Genomic DNA, 27446 nt, shown 5'->3' with positions numbered 1-27446 from the left:
TCACTCAGGCATCTAGAACAGTAGCAGATAGGCCAAACTTACCCGAACAAGAGCATCATCTATAATATGGTCACGTCTGACTTTGAGTCTCAAGTACGGATTCAGCTGCTGCCCTTGAACTAAGCTGTAGAGAACAGTGATTCTTCGTTCACTGTACATGCGAATTCTATTGTCATAATATAATCCCAAATTCTTGGTGACAGCATTCAGTATAAAGGGACAGGTCATAAAAGAGAACTTGTTCTCGGTTTCTACTTTGAAAAAGGTATAATCTTTATCCATTTCCAGAACATCATTCAGTGGCTCATTAATAAACTCTTCAAAAGAGATAAGTGGCTTCCGGCAATCCAGAGTCTTAACCCCGAGCTCGGTTTCTAGAGGATCCACCCGCGGGCCTTTCTTATTCCTTCTTTCCTCCCCCAGCAGCTCCTGAAGTGTCAACTCGCTGGACTCGGGGATGGGCTCTTCGTCATCCTCCTCGTTGTGACCGGTGTCCACATCCCCTCCAACCACATTTGCATAGTAAACCATTTTCAAGCACTTGGAAGCAGCAACTATAGCATCGTCATCATTCACGAGGTTCCGACTGTTGAATTCATTGCTTATGACTTTGTAAGTGATAAGCTGCTGAAACGTCTCCATCATCCGCCGAATCTGGTCCGAACTGTACTTGGACCACAGTCGGATCAGCTTCCCTTGAGCAGCCAGCGGGAGCTTGCTCATGGCTTTGCAAAATAACGGCAGCGCCATTTCTAGATATTCAGGACTGTGGAGATTTCTGTTCTCCATGACAATAATGAACAAATTCAGGTAATTGGGATCTCTGGAGTACACATTGTGATATGTTAAGTCACACTCCACATTCGGCGACAAATACACGAGTGCATTGAGAAAGGCAGTTTCTATTTTCTCGTTTGACAGCAATCGGACATAGACCCGTCGGATGGCGTCGATGTCCACAGACACGTCGTCAGGGCTGAGTTTCTGGACGCTGTTCTCCTCCTGCAGGCTCTCACTCACTCTCGAGGAAGAGGCTTCTGAATCTTCCTCCATAGCTGCAGCAGCTGAACATGCAGCCTTTTCCTTTTCGTCTTCATCTTTGTCTTCGTCCTTGCCTTGAAGAGACTTCAGTTCTTCCTTGGTGTGTTGTTTGACTTTCCGAAAGCTTTGTACCAATGCTTCAGCACTTGAGAAGACTCTTCCAATAACGCGGATTAAAGGGGAGTAATCCTCTCTCTCTCTACATAATTCCAGAATTTCATAGACCTTCTCTTCTGTTAAGTAAGTCACATCTAAGGAATCAGAGAGGAAAAGAGAAAAGAGATTTAGGTGTAAGCTCTAGAAAAACTAAAATAGCCAACCATTTGTACCCCCCAATTCCACTTATGATTTACAGTTCCTTTTAAAATAGCATCTAATTCAAAGAAAACCAAATTTTGAGACACCTTTTACATCATTGCTCAAGTATTCTGAGATTCTCATTGCTTCTCTACTCTACCTTTACCACTTGGATTTCTTAACATGCAATTTTCAGGAAGGCTCTTTCAGTATCCTCTTTCGGAAACAGTCCCTCCCCCTCCTTTTGACTGCTCTAGAAAACAGTGAGTTCCTTTGCATGAACATTCTATGTGTGACTGGAAAAAATAATTCCCACATCTCATCTGATTTAATCTGCCAGATACTGCCACCTACAGCTCAAAACGTATCAGCCAAAACCTTTCAGAATGATGGCAGATATTTGGGCAATGAAAACCGGCTGACATGACATGCACTAGGCACAATACTGGGTAGAGCTGGCCTGCACCTAACCTGCTGAGAGCAGTGCTGCTTAACTGAAGCCAAAGCTTTTTCTCTCCTGCTCCAGGACGTACCAGAAGCTGGGAGGGTCACCAGCTGCCCCCTCTGAAAGGCTGTGTGAAGCACAGCTCGGCCAAATGAGAAGACTCCACAAGTGCTCCTTTATGTTTGGTGAGCAGTGCTCCGCTGGTATAGCCACTTTCCATAGGCAGCAGTGTGAACACGAGGGAGTTTGACCCTATTTCTTATCATGACCCCTTCTACCTAACAGTGCCCTGGAAGGCAAGAATGTCAGAGCAATGAGAGGATGAAATAAGGAAGCATTTGGCAGTCTTCAAAGTGAAATGTGAACAGGGGTCATCTCTAGCCAGAGCAGAGAAACAAGCCCAGAATCCTCTGCAGGACTGCTGCCTTCTCCTGCCCACAAAAGCAGAGGAGCTGTGGCTGCTTTTCACCAACTAATCTCACGTTCCCACAAATACTTCTGGGAGGAGGCATCAAGTTGGGGTGCCTTAAGAGAAACACAGAAAGTTCAGGGCTCCTTTCATACACCCTTTCAAGAAAACACTGATACAAGCATCAAGACTTAACATACACAGGGGAGACTGGAATGACAGCACAGTGGTAGGGCATTTGTCTTGCACGTAGCCAACCTGGGATGGACCTAGGTTCGATCCCTGACATCCCATATGGTCCCCTGGGCCTGCCAGGAGTGATTTCTTAGTGCAGAGCCAGGAGTAACTTGAGCATTGCTGGATGCGCGCGCGCTCACACACGCACGCACACACACACACACACACACACACACACACACACACACACACAAAGACTTAACACCATTTCCTATAACTTGAGCATTGCTGGATGCGCGCGCGCGCACACACACACACACACACACACACACACACACACACACACACACACACACACACAAAGACTTAACACCATTTCCTAAAACCTCAACAGTGCCACTAGAACAGATATTAAATGTGATGCTTAACTACGGGCCAAGATTTCCTCAAGTTGGACATATTCAAACAAAGTGCTATGACTAAAAGTAGAAAATGAGTCTAACGTTCAGTGCCTGGGCCATCCAACAAAATGTCACCTTACCCATGACAGATAGACTGGAATGATTTTTTTCCTTTATGACTTGCATAACAACAGAAACATCTCATTTCACTCTACAAATCAACTACTTCAGGGGGCTTCAAACTTTTAAACATTGTCCGTCCCTTAGACTATATGAATAAATCTTATCTTGAAGTTAAAAAAATCCAGCATATAAAATGAAGAACAAGTAAAGTTAAATTAACGACCTTACCAGCTTACCAATGGGAACTATGGGTCTGTTTTTGGTGGTAAAGTTTAAGGACCTTGCCAGAGACTGAGGAGTCACTGAGAGAAAGAGAAAGGAGAGGATCTGGGAGTGCAGCACAACCCACACATGTGCACTGGGCATCCGGGACAAGCTGTCTGCTAGGCAGGACAGGCAGCAATGGCAAATACACCCACTGGGCTGGATAAATGTCCTCGGCGGACCTCATGTGGCCTGCGAGACATAGTCTGGGGACCCCTGAACTACGTTGCCTACTCTCTTATCAAGAAAAGAATGAATGCAGAGTCCACGGGTATGTGTATGTATGTATCCCTCCTGACTACCACACATGGCTAACATTACCACAGCAGAGATGTTAACTGATAAGACTATGATATCATGACCCATCTCACTGTCAACTGTCCGTTGGTCATTTTAGTCACCTAAAAGCTGTACATGGGGTGTTTTTATGTCATCTCAGTCTTCTACTGTGACAGTTTCTATGGCCAATAAAAGTAACAGAGCCACTCTGGATGCGACTGCATTCTGGAGTTATTTCTTCGTCTGTGCAGAAACCTTAGCTGGCTGACTCTGTGTCTTTACCCCTTCCAACTGCTACGCTGCTCTAAGAGAACCAAGTCCCAGTACTTCAATTCCACTGCACTGGGTCACCTCTTCTTCCTGGACATGCTGCTCTAAAGGAACAGAGCAGTAGTACCCCAATTCCCACCGCACTGGGGGAAGAATAGAGCTCACCCATTTATGATCATGACCTAAGCCAAGGTGTACAGGTATATTTTTGAAAGTTAGTTTCCCACCTATTTATGGTGATACTGGTCAAATAGAATACTAACAAATCAATCTATGATCACATAGTAAGTAAGAGGATAATTGTTGTCATATAAGTAGCCCAATTGGCTTTGTGAGAAATGGACCCTTATATATGTCTGTACATGTTAAATGTCTCAAAAAGACACCAGGGACACAGCCAAGCAGTAGAGCACATGCTCCCGTGAGGCTTGGGTCCAATATGTGACAATTCCCTACATATGAAAAATTTTAATACAGGAACTGAAGCCATAGCACAGTAGGGAGGGCACTTGCCTGGCATGCAGCAAACCAGGCTTGGTCCCTAGCATCCCATAGGGCCTCCAAGTACTGCTGGGTGTGACCCAAAAACCAAACCAAAAAATTCTTAATAGGGGCCGGAGCTGTGGCGCAAGCGGTTGGGTGTTTACCTTAGCCTTACACAAACCTAGAACTGACCACAGTTCAATCCCCCGGCATCTCATATGGTTCCCCCCAAGCCAGGAGCAATTTCTGAGCACATAGCCAGGAGTGACCCCCGAGCATTACCAGGTGTGGCCCAAAAAGAAAAAAAAAAAACAATCCAGAATATTTTTTTCCTTCTTTTTGGGAGCATTCCAATAATGCTCAGGAGACCATATGGGGTGCTGTGGTCACTCTAGTTCTTATCTCTGCTTTAACATAAATGTTTCATAGCAAGACAAAATACAAGAGATCACAGCAATAGCCTCCAAAAACTGAATCACAAAAACCAATAAATATGAACATACCAAATTGGTACTGTGGCCCTGCTTCCAAACTGCTAAAGTCCATAGTTTCTTCTATTAAAGAGTCAACTTTTTAGAAAAACAAACAAACAAAAAAAATCGGGGATGGATATAGCATGGAGGTAAGGCATTTGCCTTGCAATCAGAAGGTCAGTGGTTCGAATCCCGGCATCCCATATGGTCCCCTGAGCCTGCCAGGAGCGATTTCTGAGCATAAAGCCAGGAGTAACCCCTGAGTGCTGCCGGGTGTGACCCAAAAACCAAAAACCAAAAAACAACCAACCTTCTGGGGCTGGAGTGAAAGCACAGTGGTAGGGTGATTGCCTTGCAAACAGCCAACACAGGACAGACCCTGGTTCAAATCCTGGCATTCCGTATGGTTCCCTGAGCCCGCCAGGAGTGATTCTGGGCACAGAGCCAACGAGTAGCTGGATGTGATGCCTCCCCCAAATAAAATAAAATGAAAAGGGGGAAAATTTTTAAATAAAAAAACTTCTATAAAGTATCTCATCCTGAAAAGCAAAACCAGGGACTGACTTCTTTTTTTTTCCCCTTGATTTTTGGGTCACACCCGGCAGCGTTCAGGAGTCAGAAGTCGCTCCTGGCCAGCTCATGGGACCCTATAAACCTTTTTGAGCCCCAGTGCCCAAACTGCCGCACAATGCCTGGTCTTCCCAATGGCCAGTCGGCCCTGTTGCCAGGTGAGCTGCAAAGTAGACACCGGCACACTCACCTCCCTCCGCATATCTTAATTGTGAAACCCTTCCCGAATGCCAGCTGCAAGGCCGTCACGTGCCACCGGTGGCACTTGTGCCATAGGTTCGCCATCGAGGCATAGGATACTACCTTCTGTTCGAATCAGCTGCATGCAAGACAAACGTCTTACTACTGTGTTATCTCTCCAGCTCATGACTTCTCAACTTTTTAGTTGAGAAGTTGATCTTCTTTTGGGCAGAAGGAAGACCTGAGGACACTTCCAGCAATATGCAACCAGGCCAGGCTAGTTGTTCCATGTTCGAACCCAAAGATCTCCAGGAGTCACTTGCAATGCCCGGAAGACTATGTATCTTGACCCCTGTACCACCTCCGACCCTAATACATTTGTCTAAAATAATTTAAAACCCTTTACCAAATGTCCTCTTACATAACTCAAACACACTAGTGACTGTCACTAGTTGTCCTGTCCCAGCAGCAAACACCAAGGTGGGACTAAGTGGTCTGCCTGGTAGTAAGGACACATCCCATCCCTGCCCTTCAAAACCCGATACCCACTAGACCTATGTAGAAAGAGAATACCTCAAAACTCTGTTTAAAATGTTAAACAGTGCTCTTTAAAAAAAAATAAAATAAAATTTAAGAAGTCTAATTAGAAATAAACAGCAATAAAATTCAAAAATTATATTAGAGGTGGTCTACTGAGAAAACAGCTATCTCTAGCATGTTTGTGCATCTGGTGATATGTGAAAATAATGTGTAGCCCTGAAAACACTATATTTAAAAATAAAATACAAAAATTTAGAGTGGGCTATTATAATGCCAATAGATGCTATAACTATAACCAACAAGCTAAAAATACTAAAACCAGGCAGTGGCCGGGCGAGGGGGAGCAGGCGGGAGAGGGAAGGAAAGAGAAGGGAAGGGGAGGAGTAGTGATTCGCTGCACCTCGCCTCACCTTTAAAAAAATGAAAAGAAAAAGAAGGGCCCAGAGAGATAGCACAGCGGTGTTTGCCGATCCAGGACCAAAGGTGGTTGGTTAGAATCCTAGTGTCCCATATGGTCCTCCCGTGCCAGCCAGGAGCTATTTCTGAGCAGATAGCCAGGAGTAACCCCTAGCACTGCCGGGTGTGGCCCAACCCCCCCCAAAAAAATGGAAATGAATATGCAGAAAAGATGAGGCAAATGACATGAGCATTTTGGGGATAGAGTTAGGAACCCTACACTGCTAGATTTGGTTGGTTGGTTGGTAGGTTTTGGGTCACTCCAAGTAATGTCCAGGTGATCATATGGGGTGCTGGGCAAACATCCTACTTGTCTTGCTCCGGCCATGCTAGACTTTGGGGGTGTCTGTGGGGGAAGGCCACACCTGGTGATGCTCAGGGGTTATTCCTGGTATATGCTCAGAAATTGCTCCTGGCTCAGGGGCCATATGGGACTCTGGGAATCGAACCAAGGTCCACCCTGGGTCAGCCGTGTGCAAGGCAAATGCTCTACCACTGCGCCATCGCTCCGGCCCCTGCCTGACTTTTAAGGATAAACCGCACATCAAGATACCTGGGATGCTAACTGGACCATACAGTCAGCTCTTGTACAACCTATCAACCTTGGCTGGTGCCTTTGACCTTACCAGCCCAGTTATGCAGCCAACTGTTGCTCCATGGTATATGTTGCTGAAGATACATGTATGAAGCCTGTGTAACTTCCACAGAGAGAATGCCTGGTAACATAGCTATGTCTTTTGAAACAATAAAGTTACGGTGACCACAGCTTTGTTGTGAAACACCCTTTCACTAATTCGTTGGTTTAATATTACTGAAAATCTTAAAGGGTTAACTACATAAATATCAAATAAATAAAAAATTCCTCTTAAAAAACTTTTTGTCTGATAGAGCTGAAACCCACACCAATCATTCAGAAATCTGCTCGCGTTCACTGAAGAGGGAAGAATAGATGTCATGGTCGTAGCAGTTTCATAGTCCAGAATCATTCAGAAAACTAAGTAAGGCCTAAATGATTCCGATTCAGGTCTCTGTAGCTTGAATGTATCAATAACTGGGAGACAACTGAACACAACGAGATTTGCCCTTCCTCCGCCACCTTCCCAAAAAAAGCAAAAACAGAGTGGTCTTCCCTTAAAAAAATAGCAAAGTCCTGTTTCCCCTTTTTGCCTCTTTCACCACAGAGAAGCATTAATCCAACTATGCCATAATATAAGCAAACTTTGTGACTTTTTTCAATTATAATCTACTTCTAGAAAGCACTGAGCATTAAAAGGTAGTTAAGTCAATTAATGCAAATACTACTACTGTCCTTTATCACAATTAAAAAAATAATTTTACTATCAAGCAGTTTCTTTAAACTTTATTTATTTATTGGTTGGTTGGTTGGTTGGTTGGTTCTTGGGCCACACGCAGCGGCGCTCAGGGGTCACTCTTGGCTTCTGCACTCAGGAATCGCCCCAGGCAGGCTGGGGGCCCATATGGGATGTCAGGAATCGAACGGGTCCCTCTCTGGTCAGCCGCATGCAAGGCAAACACACCACTGCTGTACTGCCTCTCTGGCCCCTATCAGGCAGTTCTAATGCCACATCAGTAGACAGAGAAACCTCACACGTGATTTGTATCTCTGATGTGGACAGTCCAAAGCATCTTACCTTTAAAATCGGCTCTAGCTCCTTGTCCGTCCTTCTTGTTCATTTTTATCTCAGAGCAGTTGTTCGAGGCGCCTTTTGAGTTTTCAAGGTAAGCAGAGCTTGCTCCTTTCTTGGAGGGATGAGGGTCACAGAGTTTTGCATTAATCTTATAAAGCTCAAGGGCTTTAATAGCCGCTGCATTGTTATCCATACGAAGAAAACTTGGACAGGAAGCACAAAACTCATTCGTGCAGGCCTCATTTCCACACCCCTCAGTTAACTGGTGGTAGTAGCGTTCTATTAGATGCTTTGCAGCTGCTCGCTTCCTGTACCAAACAGTCAAACGGGAAGCAGTGATTAGTACAATGCACAACACGCAACGGACCATCATAGCAAGCAACAGCCAGGCAGGCACTGACACAATTATCTCTGGATTAATGAGATTAATGTAAATTAACTTGTGTCATTAAATCATGACACAATAAACTTTGGATTAATGAGGAAAGAGCAATTCACCACACAAAACTAGTGAAATATGTTCTACTACGTAAAACACAGATTAGCACTGTGCATCAAAAACATTAATAGCATGTGATTATCTTTTTTTATTTTTTATATTTTAAAGGGAAAAGGTTTCATGACATAAATACTTAGCAGGGGTCTCAAACTCCTCCATACAACATTTTGTGGCCCTGCCTTAGAGGAAATCTTTTTTTTGTTTTGTTTTAGTTGTTTGGGTCACACCCCCAATGTTCAAGGCTTACTACTGACTTGGCACTCAAAGATCACCCCGACTTTGCCTCCTGTGGCCCGCAGGTAAATTGAGTTTGAGACCCCTGACTTACAGGATAGCATAAAAATGAAAATCAATTTATAGTTCAGCTTTTTTTTTTTTTTTTTTTTTTTTTTTTTTTTGTTTTTTGGGGCCAAACCCATTTGATGCTCAGGGGTTATTCCTGGCTACGCGATCAGAAATTGCCCCTGGCTTGGGGGGACCATATGGGACGCCGGGGGGATCGAACCATGGTCCTTTCCTTGGCTAGTGCTTGCAAGGCAGATACCTTACCTCTAGCACCACCTCGCTGGCCCCATGGTTTAGAATTCTATTATTTTCTCATTTTAAAAATTAACAAGAGGGCCGGGCGGTGACGCTGGAGGTAAGGTGCCTGCCTTGCCTGCGCTAGCCTAGGACGGACTGCGGTTCGATCCCCCGGCGTCCCATATGGTCCCCCAAGAAGCCAGGAGCAACTTCTGAGGGCATAGCCAGGAGTAACCCCTGAGCGTCACAGGGTGTGGCCCAAAAACAAAAAAAAAAAAAAAAAAAAATTAACAAGAGAAATCAGTTAATTATCCATCTAAATTTCATTTGCATTATCATTCTGATTCAAGTCTGTAAATATTTGATTCAGAATCAAACTATCATAATTTCCCTCTGCCATAAAAAAAGGAGCTTATTCCCAGTCATTTATCATATGGGAAATTTAAAATGAGTTTATAAATTAAATATCTAAAATTTGTTATGTACATGTTTAATACTGCAAGAGAATGGCTAAAGCATACAATCTTAAACCCCAATGTCACTGAACCTCTTCATTATTGAAATTTAAGAATGCAGAATGGTCATTTGCCTCTCATGCAGAAGGTTGGTGGTTCTAATCCCAGCATTCCATATGGTCCCCTTAGCCTGCCAGGAGCGATTTCTGAGCATAGAATAAGGAGTAACCCCTGAGCGATGCTGGGTGTGACCCAAAAACAAACAAACAAACAAAAATGTGGCTCTCAAGAATGCAGAATGGTGTTCATTATTGCTGTTCTAGCAGTTACAAGGATATTAGAGATTATTTCATCAGGCAAGAACTGGACTATATATCTTAGGCTATGATTGAATGAACTTTCTGATATATTAGGTTTCTACTATCTACTGATATGAGATAGATATAATTTAAGTAGTCTACTGAATTGAAAGAGCCTAAATCCACATCAATTCATGCACATAAAATAAAAAATAAAAATTCTAAATATACAAGTTTATCTAATTCTCAAAATGTTTTTACATTTTTCTAATAGAACTAAATTGCAAATGGCATTAGTTTATATCTAATTAACAGGAGGCAAATGTGTAGCAAATAAAGGAATCACTCAGTTTAGTCTAGGCAATCCTAAATCTAAAAGGAAACATTTCTATAGCTATAACAAAGGAAAATTAAGCATAACCATTTCATTCCAGTGCTTCCATGTTTCAAATGTCTCATGCCAATTCATCACTCATTACATGCAGAGAGGAAAAATAACCCTTAAAACAAACATGAGCATGAGTGTAAGAGATTTCTTTATTATATGCCTATAAGAACCCTCATTAAGACACTGAATATTCTAGATATATTAAGACAAATGTGGCAGCAAAGAACCCTTCCAAATGAAAACAACTACTGATGCATCCATCCTCTTATCAATGCATATCTGCCAAGTGAATTGTGATTTTGAATAAATCATTATTTTCACCTTGAAAGAAAAAGAAACAGCATCTAGACCGTTTAAGTGCAGGTTGCTATTCTGCTGTCAAGAATGGGTGATTAATATTCTGCCTCCAAACAGCAGCAGCTTTCTCTAGGAGAATATAAATAGGCATTTCCTTTCTGGAGGAAATTTATGAACCTGTATCATTTTTAACAATGAGTCAGAAAATGAATCGGAAGTGTCAGAGATCCACTCACAGGAAATAACTAGACAATTCTGCAAAACTGTTGTTTCTAAGAAATCTGGGGCCGAGGCTGACGTCCAACAGCACAGAATTCAACAAATAAATTGAAAACAGTTCCTACATGGAACAGGTAGGGAACCATTTCATTTTCCAATAAAATTAGGCCAATTTATTTTCTAGTAAACATACCTAAACATTAATAAACACAAGGAGGAAAATTTAGCAATGGGATTTTATGGATCTTGATGGTTTTCTGTGGACCCTGACATTTTGAAGATGATAAGAAATCAAAAATCCACAACAGAAGCCACAGAATGGCTGAGAAGTAAAGCAAATAGGTAACCTGACATAACCACCGGGGTAAAAAATACTCTCCCAATAGCAGATTTTGCCCTTTAAAAATAGGAAAAGATCCCAAACACAAAACACCAAAACCTAAAGTCATGTCTACAGTGCAAATGACCGGCCCCAGAAACTGGTGGCACACCGGACGCTCCTAGGCCTCCAACCATCAACTGAGAAATCCTTGCGGGCACAATTTGTGTACCTTTCACATTCTCTTCAGGCATGAATTTCAGATTATTTAAAAGAGCCAAGCAAGGTGGCTGTGTTTGCTGAGTGCCCATAAACCCCTTTGCATAGGGCTAGGCACTTGGACAGAACAGAATCTACTTCATTCAATGCCAGACTCTGAAAATTCTTATTCCACAATGAGAAGGCCCAATCGAGTTCAGAACTATAGAGCTAAGTGCAGAGCCAGGCCTGGCAGAAGACCCGGGGTCAGCTAGCCCCAGACAAGCATCTCCACCGCACTGCTCTACTGGTGACGCATGCTAAGAACATGGCAGTACTGAAAAACAAAACAAGACAAATCAAAAACACACATCTCAAAATAATGGAATCTAAGCCTGAAACCTGGCATTGCCCAAGCAGTGGGGTAAGCTAGTCCTAGAGAGAAAGATGGTACTGAAAACCTAATCCAATGTGGTGGCTTCCTTGGGGCATGACGGATCACACTGAGCCCAAGTGCATGTGATGTTCCAAGAGAACATCCAAAAGAGCTCTGCACCTCAGAACTGCCCAACCATACATGCACAGCAGAAGCCAACCTCTGAGAGGGCAGGTAATTCAAAGGGCAAGAGAAAGGACCTCACTCACTGTCAGAGAGGGAAAAGGAAAAGTGAGAGCACGTGGGCAGCACAAAGACACTAAGTTCCTTTTTTTTGGTACAGTGAATACTTCAGCAGCTAAATGTGTGATAAGAAGGAGGACAGGGAGAGTAGGGATATGTGGACAGAAATTCGCAAAGCAGCCTGGCCAACATGGCCAAAAGACATATTCTAGAAAGATACAGTCATAGCCCCCTCCCAGGGCTAACCACTGGGGACAAGGAGAAGGCTGTCAGCAACACCAGATAGGATATGAAGACAGCTAAGAGGGAACTTAACAGGCCACTGGAAAATAAGCGATGAATACAAGGACTGAGATCGGTCACAGAAAATAAGTTTCCAGAATGTGGTTAGTGAACAGCCTGCAAGCAAGACTGATTTGGAACTTAAAATAGCAATAGCAGAAATTAAAGGAATGAGGAAAGGGAAAACTAATGATAGTTAAAGTAGACTCATAAGAGATTAAAAAGTTTAAAGATCAAAAAAATATATCATGAATCTATTACTCAATGACACCGTGAATGAAAAAGCCTGTATGATCCTTCTAGAAAGCGAGTGGCCGTCACTCAACTGACTTCCCAACAGAAGTCCCTATTTCCTTTGAGAATGTGGTCTTTCACCAGGCCCATTCTTGGAGCTGTAGTGATAGCACAATGGTAGGGCTTTTGCCTTGCACGTGGCAGACCTGGGGCAGACCTGGATTCGATCCCAGGCATCCCATATGGTCCCCCAAGCCTGCCAGGAGCAATTTGAGTGCAGAGCCAGGAGTAACCCCTGAGTTCCGCTGGGTGTGTCCCAAAAACAAAAAACAAAGAATGAGAATAAACAGTGTTGGCGGGGATGTGGAGAGAAAGGAACTCTTATCCACTGCTGGTGGGAATGCCGCCTAGTTCAACCTTTATGGAAAGCAATATGGAGATTCCTCCAAAAACTGGAAATCGAGCTCCCATACGATCTAGCTATACCACTCCTAGGAATATACCCTAGGAAACAAAATACAATACAAAAACCCCTTCCTTATACCTATATTCATTGCAGCACTATTTACCATAGCAAGACTCTGAAAACAACCAAGATGCCCTTCAACAGACGAATGGCTAAAGAAACTGTGGTACATATACACAATGGAATATTATGCAGCTGTCAGGAGAGATGAAGTCATGAAACTTTCCTATACATGGATGTACACGGAATCTATTATGCTAAGTGAAGTAAGTCAGAGAGAGAGAGAGAGAGAAATGCAGAATGGTTTCACTCATCTATGGGTTTTAAGAAAAATGAAAGACATTCTTGCAATAATAAATTTCAGACACAAAAGAGAAAAGAGCTGGAAGTTCCAGCTCACCTCAGGAAGCTCACCACAAAGAGTGATGAGTTTAGTTAGAAAAATAACTACATTTTGAACTGTCCTAATAATGAGAATGTATGAGGGAAATGGAGAGCCTGTTTAGAGTACAGTCGGGGTCAGGTGGGGAGGAGGGAGACTTGGGACATTGGTGATGGAAATGTTGCACTGGTGATGAGTGGTGTTCTTTACATGACTGAAACCCAAACACAATCATGTATGTAATCAAGGTGTTTAAATAAAAAAAAAAAAAAAAGGAAGATTGCTGCTCTTTATCACAACAATTTGGAGAGTGTAAGAGGGTGGCCTGGGAAGAAATTTGACACAAAATAAATCATTGATATTAAAAAAAAAAAAGTTAAAAAACAAAACAAAATGAAACACCAGCCCCATTCTCAAGGCTATTGTTTTTTGTTTGTTTGTTTGTTTGTTTGTTTTGGTTTTTGGACCACACTCGATGATGACACTCAGAGGTAGTGTCCTGGGCAGCCGTGTGCAAGGCAAATGCCCTACCACTGTGCTATAGCTCCGGTCCCTCAAGGCTATTGTTGATGGTTCAAAAGTTAACAGTCACTTTTTCTAGATATGATTAAGCTTTAGAGAAATAGAGCTGATAAAAGAAATCTGCAACATTTATGGTCAGGTTTAAAGTTAAGTTCTACCACAATGAAACTGGGCAATTTACCAGGTCAATTCAAGACTGAATTGATAATTGTGCATCATTTCAAAATCCAACTGCATATCATTAAAATGTCTTTCATAAGGGGCTGGAGATAGCACAGCGGTACGGCATTTACCTTGCACATGGCCAACCCAGTACAAACCTAGGTTCAATTCCCAGCATTCCATAGGGTCCCTCGAGCCTGCCAGGAGAGATTTCCTGACACAGAGCCATAACTCCTGAGCACCACTGGATGTGGCCCCAAAACCAAAATAAATAAATAAATCTTTCACATACATGAACTTAAGTCTGTTTTTAAGTGTAAAAAAATGTTTAACAATAACTTCTAAGTTGTCATTATCATCTTTTTTGGGAGGCGCTGAGGGTTATTACTGGCTCTGCACTAAGGAATCACTCCTGACATGCTTGGAGGACCATATGAATGCTGGGGATCAAACCCAGGTTTAGCAGCATACAAGGGAAATGGCCAAATAGAAGAGAGAAACAAACAAACAAACAAAAAAAACCGGGAAAAAAGAAAAAATAAATAAAACAAGGCAAAATGGCCTCCCTGCTGTTCTATCGTCTAGCCCCCTAAATTTATCTTAACCGTTACAACCTCAAAACCCAGATTTGCTTATTATGGTGACAAAGTTTCACTGCAGAATCAAGTATTCATATAAAACATTTTATATTTGGGCAGCATATTTAAAAGTATATTTTATAGTAAAACTTCAAAAAACAAAACCCAAACTTTACTGACCCCCAATAAAGACCCTAAAATGAAACATAATATTACATCCTTTGACTTGCACTCCTACTCAGCTTTGAGACAATGAAGAAATATATTTTGCTATTTGGTTTTAAAACAGCTCTTGTTTCTCCTGAGCCTGGCAATATAGGAGAAATCCTTTGATCTAGGAGGCTGGTTAAGTTGTAGTCTAGCTCTTGGAATCATTCACTCTGTTCAGGTTAGGAAGCTTCAAGAATGGAATCAACAGAACATGTTTTCAATTTTGCATAGACTGAGAGAAATGCTGAGAAATCTTTGAGGGTGGGAAAATCCTGAACACTGACTCTGACAGTGTTAATTCTAAAGATTAACCAAATTACTTTAAAGTTGGCTTTGTATGGATGGTTAGGGAACCTACAGCTATGTGCCTCCTGCCAAATTAATTGTAGAAATGCTAAGTTTTTCTATATAAGCCGAGTCACAGAAATACTAAGTTATACAGTTGTTTGTATTGGTGAGGGGAAAGAGAGCCAGGGGAGAGAAACCCATACAGGAGTTGAGGCGCCTGCCCCACACAATGACCAGAGTGATCCCAGAGCAAAGAGCAAGAGCTGAGCACCCACCCCCACCCCACAAACCAAAAACAGACAAGCAAGTAACTAGCCAGCAAAGGCCACCATCAAGACAAGAAAAAAGAAATTATAGTGGCTCATTCCCTTACAAAACAACTGGTTAGGGGCTGAAGAGATAGCACCACTGTAGGGCATTTGCCCTGCAAGCAGCTGATCCAGGATGGGTAGTGGTTCAAATCCAGGCATCCCCTGTGCTGCAACAAGCAACTTCTGAGGGCAAAGCCAGGAGTAACCTTGAGCGCTGCTGGGTGTGACTCAAAAACCAAAAACCAAAAAAAAAAAGAAAAAAAAAGGAAATTTAAAAAAAAACGCACACAGAAAACAAAAACTGGTTCAAATTGTTGGGAGACTCTAGAATTCAGAAAGTCAAAGTTAAAAAAACAACACCGGAGAAAAATGTTTCAACTGCTTTCCACACGCCCCTGAGTTTGCAGAGTGCAAGGTCCTGATTAAAACGCACAATTTCCAACTTCATTTCCGGGAAAAGAGGAAAACAGATTCTAGTCTAGTATGCAATTTTTCAGGGGATGCCAAGGGTTCATCTCTAAATTTTCTACCACTGGAAGGTACAGAAAATGGAAAAACTGCTTCAGTCCATTACAAAACTTACCCGGATGTATCCACAAGTGCAGGAGAAGGAGCAAAACCAAGGAGAGGGAAACTCCAAGCCCCACCTAGAAAACACTCCATGTCTGAAAGTCTGGATCCCTGGCCAGGTTCAATGATGATGGCCTTGCACTTTCTAAAAAGAAAATGCAATCCATGCTTTTGCTTTTTTTTGGGGGGGGGGGGAGTGGGGCGCACATCTGGCAGCACTCAGGGGTAAGTTACTCCTGGCTCTTCATCACTTCTGGCAGGCTGGGGGATGCCTGGAATCAAACCCAGGTCCATCCTGGGTCAGCTGCATGCAAAGCAAATGCCCCACCACTGTGCTATCTTCCCAGCTCCAGCAGATGCTTTTGCAAACAAAATCCACAATAACCAGGGCAGCAGAAAGGAAAATACACACACACCGAGCGCGATGGAATGAACTCGGCAGTCTGAACTCCAGAAGATGCATCACTTTCAGAAAGTGCTATGAGTTACAAACACAAGAATATTTACAACAATAATAATTTTAAAAGCATGCAAGAACCCAACATAACTTAGAGGTAAAGAAAATAATCAATGAATCTCAATGGGGGGCTACAATCAATGAATTAAAAAAGCCACAAGTGATCAAAAGTTCAGCAATCAAGTCTGAAGCACAGAGAAAAAAAGCGCAACGGGATGAGGTGTTGCCTGGTGTGTAGGATCCCTGTTTGACCCTGGGCACCACTTGGTCCCCTGAGCCTCAACAGTATGCCTGAAACCACAGGCTCAGTCACTTTGAGTCTCCTCCTGGGGGGAGGGGGGGGTTTTTGCGCCACGGTCACTAAATGACATCAAAAAACAAAGTATAAGAACTAGAAAAACAGGGCCAGAGAGATAGTGTGGAGGAAGGGCATTTGCCTTGCATGCAGAAGGACGGTGGTTCGAATCCCAGCATTCCATATTGTCCCCCAAGCCTGCCAGGAACGATTTCTGAACATAGAGCCAGGAGTAACCCCTGAGCGCTGCCGGGTTGGACACCCCCCCCAAAAAAAAACTAGAAAACAATGGGGGAAAAGTAATAGTAAGTTCTTCCCTACTGGTATTATTTAATACAAGTATATATAAAAGAAAAAATTTTTTTGGTTTTGGGCCACACCCAGTAACAATCAGGGATTACTCCTGGCTATGCGCTCAGAAATCAGTCCTGGCTTGGGGGACCATATGGGATGCTGGGGAATCAAACTGCATTCCGTCCGAGGTCAGTGCATGCAAGGTAAATGTCCTACCACTTGTGCCACCGCTCCAGCCCCTATATAGAATAATTTTAAGACAAATTGTAGTAACAGTTTACACAAGAATGAAAGGATCAACTTACAAGATACAAGCTTATATATTTCATGTTTATATGTCATATACTGATACACATATACCTATATATTATGCAATATACATTCACAATATAAACTCAAAAATCTTCGTGTTCCATTGCATAGGACAGCAACACATATATAGCAAATACTGATAGAACTGTAGTGAGAGAGATTAAGATAGTAGGATACTTCAAATAGATCAACCATTCTGAATCAATCAGGAATGTAAACAGCAAACAGATACAATGAATGTGAGACAGGCTGACCTCCCTCCACCAAAGAAAGCCATGCGTCTTAGTGGCTCATGGGAGTTTTTCCAGGATTCTTACCAAGTAGCTCTACTTGCCACAAAAGAATGAAGACAGAAATAAAGACAACTGGAACATTAATAAATATGTGAATTGGCACAATCTCCTATAAATCCAAAAAAGAAATCAAAACAGAAATTAGAGACAAAGGACAATGGAAATACAACAGCCAAAATGTCTCAGAGACTAAGAGGAAAGTTTGACAAAGCAGATCTGAAATCAACCACCTAGCACTGAGCCTCAAAGAACCAGAAAATCCAATGCCTCTTAGCAGAAGGATGGAAATAATAAAGATTGAGACATAAAGAAACAGAAACCGTGATACAAAGAGCCATTTTTTTATGGAACAAAATAAACCAAGGGTTAGGTTAAAACAAAACACAACAAAAACACTTCAAATAACAAAAATAAACATGTTTAGCCTGCAAAAACTTTCTGCTAAGTCGATGTTTTCCCTTCATTTTACGCAACCTTGTGGAGAAACAGGCCACTGGAGAATGACTGACAATGAGATTTTAGGACATCCTTGCCTGATTTCCTCTTCTCTCTGTCTTCCTTTTCTACAGCAGAAGCAGGGATGGTTCCCAGGATCCAGTCCTAGCCTAGACCCATCCTTCAAATATTCTGATAGCTAAAATTTCATTCAAGACTTGAGCAACCCCTTCTAAAGTCTCCTCTGGTATAATAAAAAACTGCTTCAGAGACTTTGATGTCAAGAGCAGTCTGATCTGGACTCAGGGGCCCTGCCCAAGATATACAAACACCTTCAAAGAAAATGGTATGAAGTAGGAACTAAAAACATACAAGGACCCTTTGATTCTTAATCTTCCAGATAAGAAGAAAACCAGTAAAAGCCTGAGGCACTGACTGGGAAGGTTTTAAAGGTAAGTGCACAGACTCAAGGAAGAACTTAGACTAAAGAGAGGGAGCTGAACAGGAGACTTTGTAGTGGTTTCTGACCACAGAGGAAGGCCAAGTCAGTGCCAAGCCACAGCTGCATGTGGAGGGAGGCAGCCACATAAACAAAGGAGCAGGATTTACGGAGTAGGGAATTGAGGCAAATGGCTCCTCACCATAAAATGCAAGTAAGGGCCCGGAGAGATAGCACAGCGGCGTTTGCCTATGCAAGCAGCCGATCCAGGGATCTAAGGGGGTTGGTTCGAATCCTGGTTTCCCATATGGTCCCCCGTGGCCTGCCAGGAGCTGTTTCTGAGCAGGACAGCCAGGAGTAACTCCTGAGAACCGCCAGGTGTGGCCCAAAAACCAATAAAAAATAAAAATAAAAAATAAAATGCAAGTAAGGAACAGAGAGATAGCCCAATGGTAGGTTTGTTCACCTTGCTTGTGGCCAATGCAGCCCACCTGGTGTTCAATCCATCATCCCATATGGTCCCACAGAGAAGAGCCATGAGTTAAGCCTGGTATAGACCAAACACAATCAATCTCTCTCTCCCCTCAAAAAAAAACAAACTAAGCAAGGGGTCAAGACTGCACCAGTGGTGGCACATGCGTGACTTTAATCCCAGAGAGCATGAGGCTTCTGAGCACTGCCAAGAGCAGCCCTGGGGGGCACCTGAGCCTCAAGCCTTTCAGGCCAGCAATACAGGGCCCAGATCCTCAGCTCAACTCAAGCTCTTGCACTGCAGGGTGCTATGAGGGCATACACCTTCTACTTACAAAAAATTCCACCTTCCTACAACATCATGAACCATTAGTGGAGACATCCAAAGAAGTCAGCATCATCCATGGCAAAATTAGAAACAAAGAACCCAGAAGATCTGGGACAGCACAGAAAAAGCTCAAAAGACAAGCCCCCAGCGTGCAACATAGGCCAGTCTCAGAAAGAACAGCTCTCGAGGGAGAAATTCCGAGGAACTCCGGAGTTCTGTGAAACCCTTTCCTGGAGAGGACTGAGAAGTATTTTTCTGCTGGTGCAATACACCACCAGCACACTGCTCTAACAAGGCAGGAGAAAGAAAAGAAAACAGGTACCAGATCAACCCCTGGGTGCCTGAGACAAGGAGATCGAGAGGAAGGAAGAGGAAGGGACAGAATGGAGGCAGTGGGAGGCAGAGACCCACTGGAAAGTGCAGTGCAGGGACAGGCACAGGCACCACAGGGGTCGGGTCCCAGGAGGGGGGCAGACTCCACAGACCAGCCTCACTTAAAGATCACCTCCCCACTCCTGTACCTCAGCCTCAGCATCATGTCACAGAAGACCTATTTGTAAGAAATTGCTTTACCCATGACATCATATCAACCTACAAGACAGCCCAAAAAGCCCCAGGACACTGTGAAGAGATCCGAATGGTGGCTCCTCTGAAGCCTGGGTTCAACCTTTGCTTGACTGTTTCTTCGCTTGCTCTGAAGAACCTTCGGCCTCGATGGAACACACACTTGTCGCCTTTCCTCTCCTCACATCTTTCTAAATAAGTTTCAATAAAAAATACCTTGCTTCACACACACACAAAGTAAAATAAAAATAAAATAAAAGAATGAGGCATGGTAAGGAGGTAGAACCTATCCCATCAGGAATCTCTGAGTAAGCCACAACTTGAAGGCAGAGCGTGCAAGCACAAGAAGACCAGTGGCCAGAATTAAAAGGGAAACTTTTTTTGTGTACCATAAAAGGCAAAACAGAGTTTTGCACTTGTGAGGCTCTAAAAACAACCGCTAACTAACCAGCTACTAAAAGGTGCAGTCACCCAAAAATAAAAAGGGGGTGGGTGGTGGAGAAATAGCATAGCGGTAGGGCATTGCCCTGCAAGCGGCCAACCAGGACCAATGTTGGTTTGAATCCCGGCATCCCACTTTGGTCCCTGTGCCTGCAAGGAGCGATTTCTGGAGCACAGAGCCAGAATTAACCCCTGAGCGCCACCAGGGGTGACCCAAAAACAAAAAAAAAAAGTACAAGTACTCCAAAAGAATGAAGTCTGAAAATCAAGAGATAAAAAAAACACCTTACCTACAAAAATAACATCTCACTTCTCTCTAGAAACCACACCCAAAAGGCAAATTAAACATTTGTAAGAACTGAGAGAAAACTAACACTGATCTAGAGTTGTGTCCCCTTGGATGTTACTCTTAGAAGTGAAGACAAACAGAAAGTGAGGGAGATGAGAGCTGGAAATGGTCTCTCTAGACTAAAAAGGAGGGACTGTGATAGGCAGGATAACCCCTTCAATAACTCTATTGCAAACCAGTGTCTAAAAGGAAGGGAAAAGAGAGAGAAGTGCACAGGGGAGGAGAAGGGAGAGGGGAGTTGAAGAGAGAAAAAGTCTATCATAGAGAAAGGGGGGGGGGGGCCCAAGAGGGCAACTGGAGACCTGGGTGGTGGGAAATGTGCCCTGATGAAGGGATGAGTGTTGACATTGTCTGAGACTCCAAGAAGAACAACTTTGTATCTCATGGTGTTTCAATTAAAAAATGTATTTAAAAAAAGGCAAAGGCAAAATAATACTCTGGTACATTAAAATACAAGGGGATTCATTGTGAGAAGACCTTAAGAAATATTTTCTCAAAGTTCTTGTCAAGAAAGAAGGAATACAGTTCAGAACAGAAACTTGAGTCTACATAAAGCAGATCAGCAAATAAGGGTAAAATAAACTCATCTCTCTCAGTGATCTAAATAGTAAAGTCAATTCAAAACAGTGATGGAACAAGTGGGTCATAGAGACTTAGGGGCAAGCTCTGTACCTGTGTGTCAATGTTTACACAGAAGTGAATCGATGACAATCAGAGAAGGGAGAGCCAAAAAACTGCTTCATTATCAGGGTCCTCACAATTCCAAGTTACACAGTACAGTTTCAAAGTGGACTAAGATTAGAGGTAAAAGTAACTAGCAGACTCCAGGACTACTCCCATAAACACATTCAAAAGAAGGGAAATGTGCAAGTTAGCAAAGGCGTGAAACAATCATTTGAAATAGGGGGGTAGAATGCAATCATGCAGCTGACCACCATGCTGGGTCAGTGGTCACAAGGTGTCTAAAAGGATTAATTCTCAAAGATTTGTTTTTTTATTTTTGGGAGGGACCAATCCAGTGATGCTCAGGGGTTACTTGACTATGCACTCAGAAATCGCTCCTGGCTTGGGGACCATATGGGATGCTGGGGATCGAACCGAGGTCCATTCTTGGTCAGCCATGTGCAAGGCAAATGCCCTACCGCTGCACCATCACTCCGGCCCCATAATTCTCCAAGATTTTACCATTCTTTTTTTTTTTTTTTGGTTTTTGGGACACACCTGGCGATGCTCAGGGGTTATTCCTGGCTGTCTGCTCAGAAATAGCTCCTGGCAGGCACGAGGGACCATATGGGACACCAGGATTCGAACCAACCACCTTAGGTCCTGAATCAGCTGCTTGCAAGGCAAACACCGCTGTGCTATCTCTCCGGGCCTGATTTTACCATTCTTAACATGTTAAAAAAAAAAAAAAGACCAGAATGATAGCACAGCAGCAGGACGTTTGCTTTGCACGTGGGCAAACCCGGTTCGGTCCCCTGAGGCTGCCAGGAGCAATTACTTGAGCGCAGAGCCAAGAGCAACTGGAGTGCTGCCAAGTGTAGCCCCAAAACCGAAATAAAAATAAAATAAATAAAAAAGAAAGTGAAATTACATGGAGCAAAACTTTCTAGAACAAATGAGTCCGCTAATTGGAGACTTCAATATCCTTTTCTCAGAAATGTGTAGATCAAGAAGCTGAGCAGCAAAATCAATCACTGTACATAATCAACACCTGCAAACCGCTTTCCCTCACCAGGACAAGTCCCACATCCTGCTCAGGCCCACAGAGTGTAATCACCAAAGCACACTACAGAGCTGGGCAATGGCTCAAGGTGGGACAGACACTGAGTTCTATAAAACCACTGAGAAACCATCAATGACAATGCTAAACAGAAGAATGGGGCCCAAGAGAAAGGATAGCGGGCAGGAGGGCACTGGCCTTCTTCCTGCAATAGACCCGGGTTCACTCCTCAATACCCTTTCAGCAATATCCACACGGCCAGGTGTGCACCCTAAAAGACAGCATCGTACATGTGAAAAGATGTTGACATATTAATTTATCATAGAAATGAAATAAAAATCGCAAGACATTATCACAAACAGCAAGTGCTGACAAAGAAGCGAGAAAAGAAAACCTTTGAGCACTGTGGCCAGGAATCTCAATCATTACAGAAAACTGCACAGAAAGGACTTCTGAAATCACAGTTACAGTAAATGTAGGACCCACCAATCGCACTTCAGGGTCCTTACCCCAAGAGAATAAAGACCCTTACCCAAATTTACATGCACCACCCCCAGTTCAGTGAAGCATTACTTATGACAGCCAAGATATAAAAACAATCAAGCCTCCAAAACAGGAATGAATAAAAATATTGTAAGACACACACACACACACACACACACACACACATACACACACACACATAGTACTCAATCATAAATAAGAATGAAATTTATGGGACAAGTGCGGAGGACATTTGACTTGCGCATAGCGGACGCGTGTTGGTCCCTGACATCCTCATAGGGTTGCCCAAGCATCACAAGGAGTGGTCCCTTAGAGTCCGGAGAACACATAATTCAGGTTCAGGAGAACCCTGAACACATAATCAACATAAGATGTTTTAGAATATTTCTACTGGTTTCAAACAGGTAGTTTCAAGAACAATACAGATTGTAGAAAACCTAGCTGATGTGTGACCCAGATGCTAACAAAAATCGACAATCTGTAACAACAGACTTGTTCTTGGATGGGATGATGCTATGTGAAATCAGAGAAAGACCAACACTATCTAGCTGGCATGCAAAATGTCATATTCCCAACCAACAAACTCAAAGCACAGACACAAAGGGGTAGTTGCCAGGGGCAGATGTCAAGAGGACAAGATAGGTTGAAGAGGTTACCACAGACACTCCCAGAGTGAGCCCCACACCGCCGCCAAACTGAACTTACATTCGGCTAGCTTCGATGTCTTCAGACTGAGGTTCTCCTGGTGATCTGTGGAACACATTGAGGAAAGTTAGGAGAATATTCCACATTACAGAACATTCCACTTGAAAGATAAAAACTTAAACACAAGAACGGAAGATTTCAACACTTAAAAAACAGGAACCGGGGCCCTGGAAACAGTACAGGAAGTAGGACACCTGCTGCTCAAGAATCTGACCTGGGACCCTCAATCCACCATCAGAAATAAATGACCCCAAAGTGCAGAGCCAGGACTGATTCCCTGAGCACCACCAGGGGTGGCCCAAATTCCCCTCCCCAAAACATCATCAGACCAGGCTGTCACACAACATAAGGACTGATCTAGCTGAAATTCGAGGCTATAACCCAACATGGTGTTGGGGGGAATAGACACCTTCCCGTGACCTTCAGCCTCAAGGTTCTCAGAAGCCACCATGGCCATTCAGCTGTGCTTTGGCTTGAGACCAGCCTCAGGGCCCACACACCTGTCATTTGGTTCATACTCCAACACTTGGTGCTTATTTTTCTTTAAAAAAAAAAAAAAAAAAGTAAACTGAGCTGGAACGATTGACCAGCAGGTAGGGTGCTCATCTTGCACATGGCCAACACAGGTTCAATCCCTGAGCACCACCAGTAGTAATTCCTGAATAAGCACTATGCTTCGCTAAGTGTGTCCCCAAAACCAAAGGAAAAAGAAAATCAGCAGCTGCTGGGGTGGGGAAGATTGCAGAGGCCAGAGGATCCAGCACTGCTCCCTTTGGCCGAGAACTGTGGGAGGGTGCCCAGACCCTTAGAGGCCGATTCAAAAAGCAACAAGGGTGACCATACAGACTAGCCGAATGAGTAATGATCATCGAAAAGTCACACCACTCAGGTCCAAATGCTAAACAGTCTTTGGCCGCAAACTGCCCTGGGACAGCGCTCTAAGGCCAGGGCCAATGCTTTCCAGCTAGGCTCTGCAGCTTGGATGGGACACCAGTTAACAATGGCATGATAGGCGCAACATTTCCTGAGATGCCTAAATTATGGACCACCTGTGACCTGAGAGGGCAAATTTGCCCATCAAAGATTTAGTGTAAGGGCCCTTAAGAAGTATGCCTCATTTACCCTTGAATCAAGACTGTAGTAACTGGATAGTGAAATTCATATTTCCTTGAAAATACAGTGTCAATACAATGTACTTACTACCTACCAAAATATGCCATCTGTGGAGGTAATGAACTTTGGCTGTGGGGGATTTGCGCAGTCATGTCAGTCATGATTAACTGCCCAGCTAGGGGGCTACAAATAGCAGTGATCAGGACTCACTCCTGGCTCTTAATTCAGGTATCACTCCTAAAGGACTCAGGGCACCCTATGGGGTCTTAGGGATCAAATCAAGGTTAGTCAAGTGAAAGGCAAGTAAGTGCCTTACCCACTGGACTATATTACTCCGGTCCCAACTGCCAGGCCTTTTCTATTATTATTTAATACACATCATTTATCTTGTGTATAAAACTTTAAATTCTAAAACTCTAAGATTGTTTTCATTTTGAAGTTTGAATCAGTCTTGCCTATACCATAATGTTAAAAAGTTAATTCCTATTACCATATTCACTTGTATAAATTCTTAATTTTATTCACTCTTTAGCACCAGTGCACATTAAACTGAATCAATACTGTGTTCTCAAAAGAGGTAAAATATATTTTAAGACTTTTAAAATTAGAGTCACCAAAAAAATCCAAGCCTAAAAACTGTTACATTAACTTAGCTTCGAAAAACTAATTTCTTCAGACATTTAAAATTAACCTCACTGCAGTTCATTTCAATCTTAAGACATGCAGAAATATCAGTATTTTAGTTATCAAAATCTCCGAAATGTGATCATTAAGAACTGGCCCAAAGGTGGTTGGTTCGAATCTCGGTGTCCCATATGGTCCACCGTGCCTGCCAGGAGCTATTTCTGAGCAGACAGGCAGGAATAACTCCTGAGCACCGCCGGGTGTGGCCCAAAAAAAAAAGAACTGGCCAACTTGAAGTGTCAGCTACTTCCCTTACTCTGCCCATAGGTGAAATCACCTTTGTGACTGGTCCCTACAGGCCCTGGGGAAAAGACTGCAGCTGCCTCCAAACCTCTCAAACACAAAGAGAAGGAGCTGGCCCTACAGAGCTGCCCCATAAGGCAGGAGGCAGAACAAGCTTGCAAGAGAAAAATCATTTCTGCCAACTCAGGAGTGGTACAACAGGCTTTCAAACATGCAAGCAGAAAAAACTCAAAAACTCACAGGGAAAGAGAAAGGGGGAGGAATGAATGAAGACATAATGACAGGAAAATCAAACAACCAAGGCAAAAGGTAAAAAAAAGTAAACCAGAAAGAGCTCATGGGAGTCTGAGAAGCACAAAGATGAACCTGCAGGAAAGTCCTGACACTCTCAGAAGGGATAGAAGTAAAATCTGTCAATGGCATCTACGTTCCATTTTCTTAGTGTATCCCTGAAACCAGTATCAAAATGTCATATAATATCAAAATATGATTTCAGAGTCACTAAATATACTGACTTTAGTAAGGCACTAACAAAACCAAGTGAAACCAATTTAATCTAAAAGAATAAGGGCTGGAATCCTAAAAAGATCTTTATCTTAAACAGGGACATTCACAAACTTTCTATTTGAAATGGAGATTGTATTTTAATCATAAAACAGTAAACATTATCTTATTTCTATTAAAAAAACTAGGTGGTTTTTTTTTTTTTTTTGGTTTTTGGGTTACACCCGGCAGTGCTCAGGGGTTACTCCTAGCTCTATGCTCAGAAGTCACTCCTGGCAGGCTCCGGAGACCATATGGGATGCCGGGATTCTAACCACCGACCTTCTGCATGCAAGGTAAATGCCTTACCTCCATGCTATCTCTCCAGCCCCTTGTTCTGTTCTTTTTATTTCTGGGCCACACCCAGCGGCACTCTGGGGTTCCTCCTGCCTCAGTGCTCAGAAATCGTTCCTGGCTGGCTTGGGGACCATAGTGAATGCTGGGAATAGAACCCAGGTCAGCCTCCTGGAAGGCGAATGCCCCCCTGCTGTGCTATCATTCTGGCCCTGAACTAGGAAATATTTCTCTTGTTAAGTAAAAACATGTTAAGTAATTGGAACCTATTCAAAAAATTGCTAGTCCTTCTGCCTATTCATTTCTCTAGTATTCTAAGTAATTTAACCAAAATTACCCTGAAATTAGGATTCAAGCACTCGAAACTCACAATTCAAAATATCTACCACATAGCTCTAATTCATAAATTCTAAGTGAGAGCAGGGTAGGGAGGTACCTTCAAGAGTCTTTTTATTCTTGCCAAGATTTGGGAAGTAAGAACCAGTCCATTCTCATAATTACACCCATGCAGGACACCTATTCAGGGTGAAACGAGAACTATGAAATATTATTAAGAGATTAGTCTCGACTTTGCCAGAACTGTAAAAACCATGGAAAAGTCTCAATTTTAGGTCAAGAGGGGGATCCCAGAAAATGAGCTGGCCAACATCAATTAACGTGGTACTGTGGCCAAAGCTGGGTTGGAAACCCACAAGGGCTGCCAGATGAGACTATTTGGGCCTGCAAGCCTGGCCTGATTCCAGCAGCAAGTTAATCCATTTCTGCATGTCATCAACACTTGATCATGACAGAGGCAGACTATAGATGCATATGCACAGGCTTCTCCTATTCTTGTAATGTTGGTAAGTATTTAAAAACTTGGTCTCTTTGGAGAAATGCTTTCCTGTATTCATAGTAGTCTAGAAAATAAAGCAGCAAATGTTTTAGGGGAGGGAGAGAGAAGGAGAGAGAGAATGGTCAAACAGGTCAACTTCTAAGTTCCCTGTTCTCAGAAGTATTCATGCCAACTACACACACATATATATTTTTTTAATTTCACAGCATGTATTTTACTTTACAACAACAGCCTTTTACAGGCTGTA

General features: G+C 43.0%; 1 protein-coding gene and 1 long non-coding RNA gene across 2 annotated transcripts in view; one reads left to right on the top strand and one right to left on the bottom strand.

The window, feature by feature from the left end:
• LOC126021858 (uncharacterized) overlaps window positions 1-1236 on the top strand; it is a 70764-nt gene extending 69528 nt beyond the window's left edge. Inside the window, exons 5-6 of the long non-coding RNA XR_007500254.1 lie at window positions 424-810; window positions 922-1236. This is a non-coding gene — a long non-coding RNA (uncharacterized LOC126021858). The remainder of the gene's footprint in view (window positions 1-423; window positions 811-921) is intronic.
• The window catches only part of UBE3A (ubiquitin protein ligase E3A), a 51462-nt gene that overhangs the window by 23875 nt on the left and 141 nt on the right, over window positions 1-27446 (bottom strand). Inside the window, 3 exon segments of the mRNA XM_049782722.1 lie at window positions 43-1292; window positions 8061-8365; window positions 23488-23532. Coding sequence (XP_049638679.1) covers window positions 43-1292; window positions 8061-8365; window positions 23488-23532 — 1600 coding nt within the window.

This window comes from Suncus etruscus, chromosome 11, assembly GCF_024139225.1.
Source record: "Suncus etruscus isolate mSunEtr1 chromosome 11, mSunEtr1.pri.cur, whole genome shotgun sequence".
Taxonomy (NCBI): Eukaryota; Metazoa; Chordata; class Mammalia; order Eulipotyphla; family Soricidae; genus Suncus; species Suncus etruscus.
This window is presented reverse-complemented; position numbering and strand designations above follow the sequence as displayed.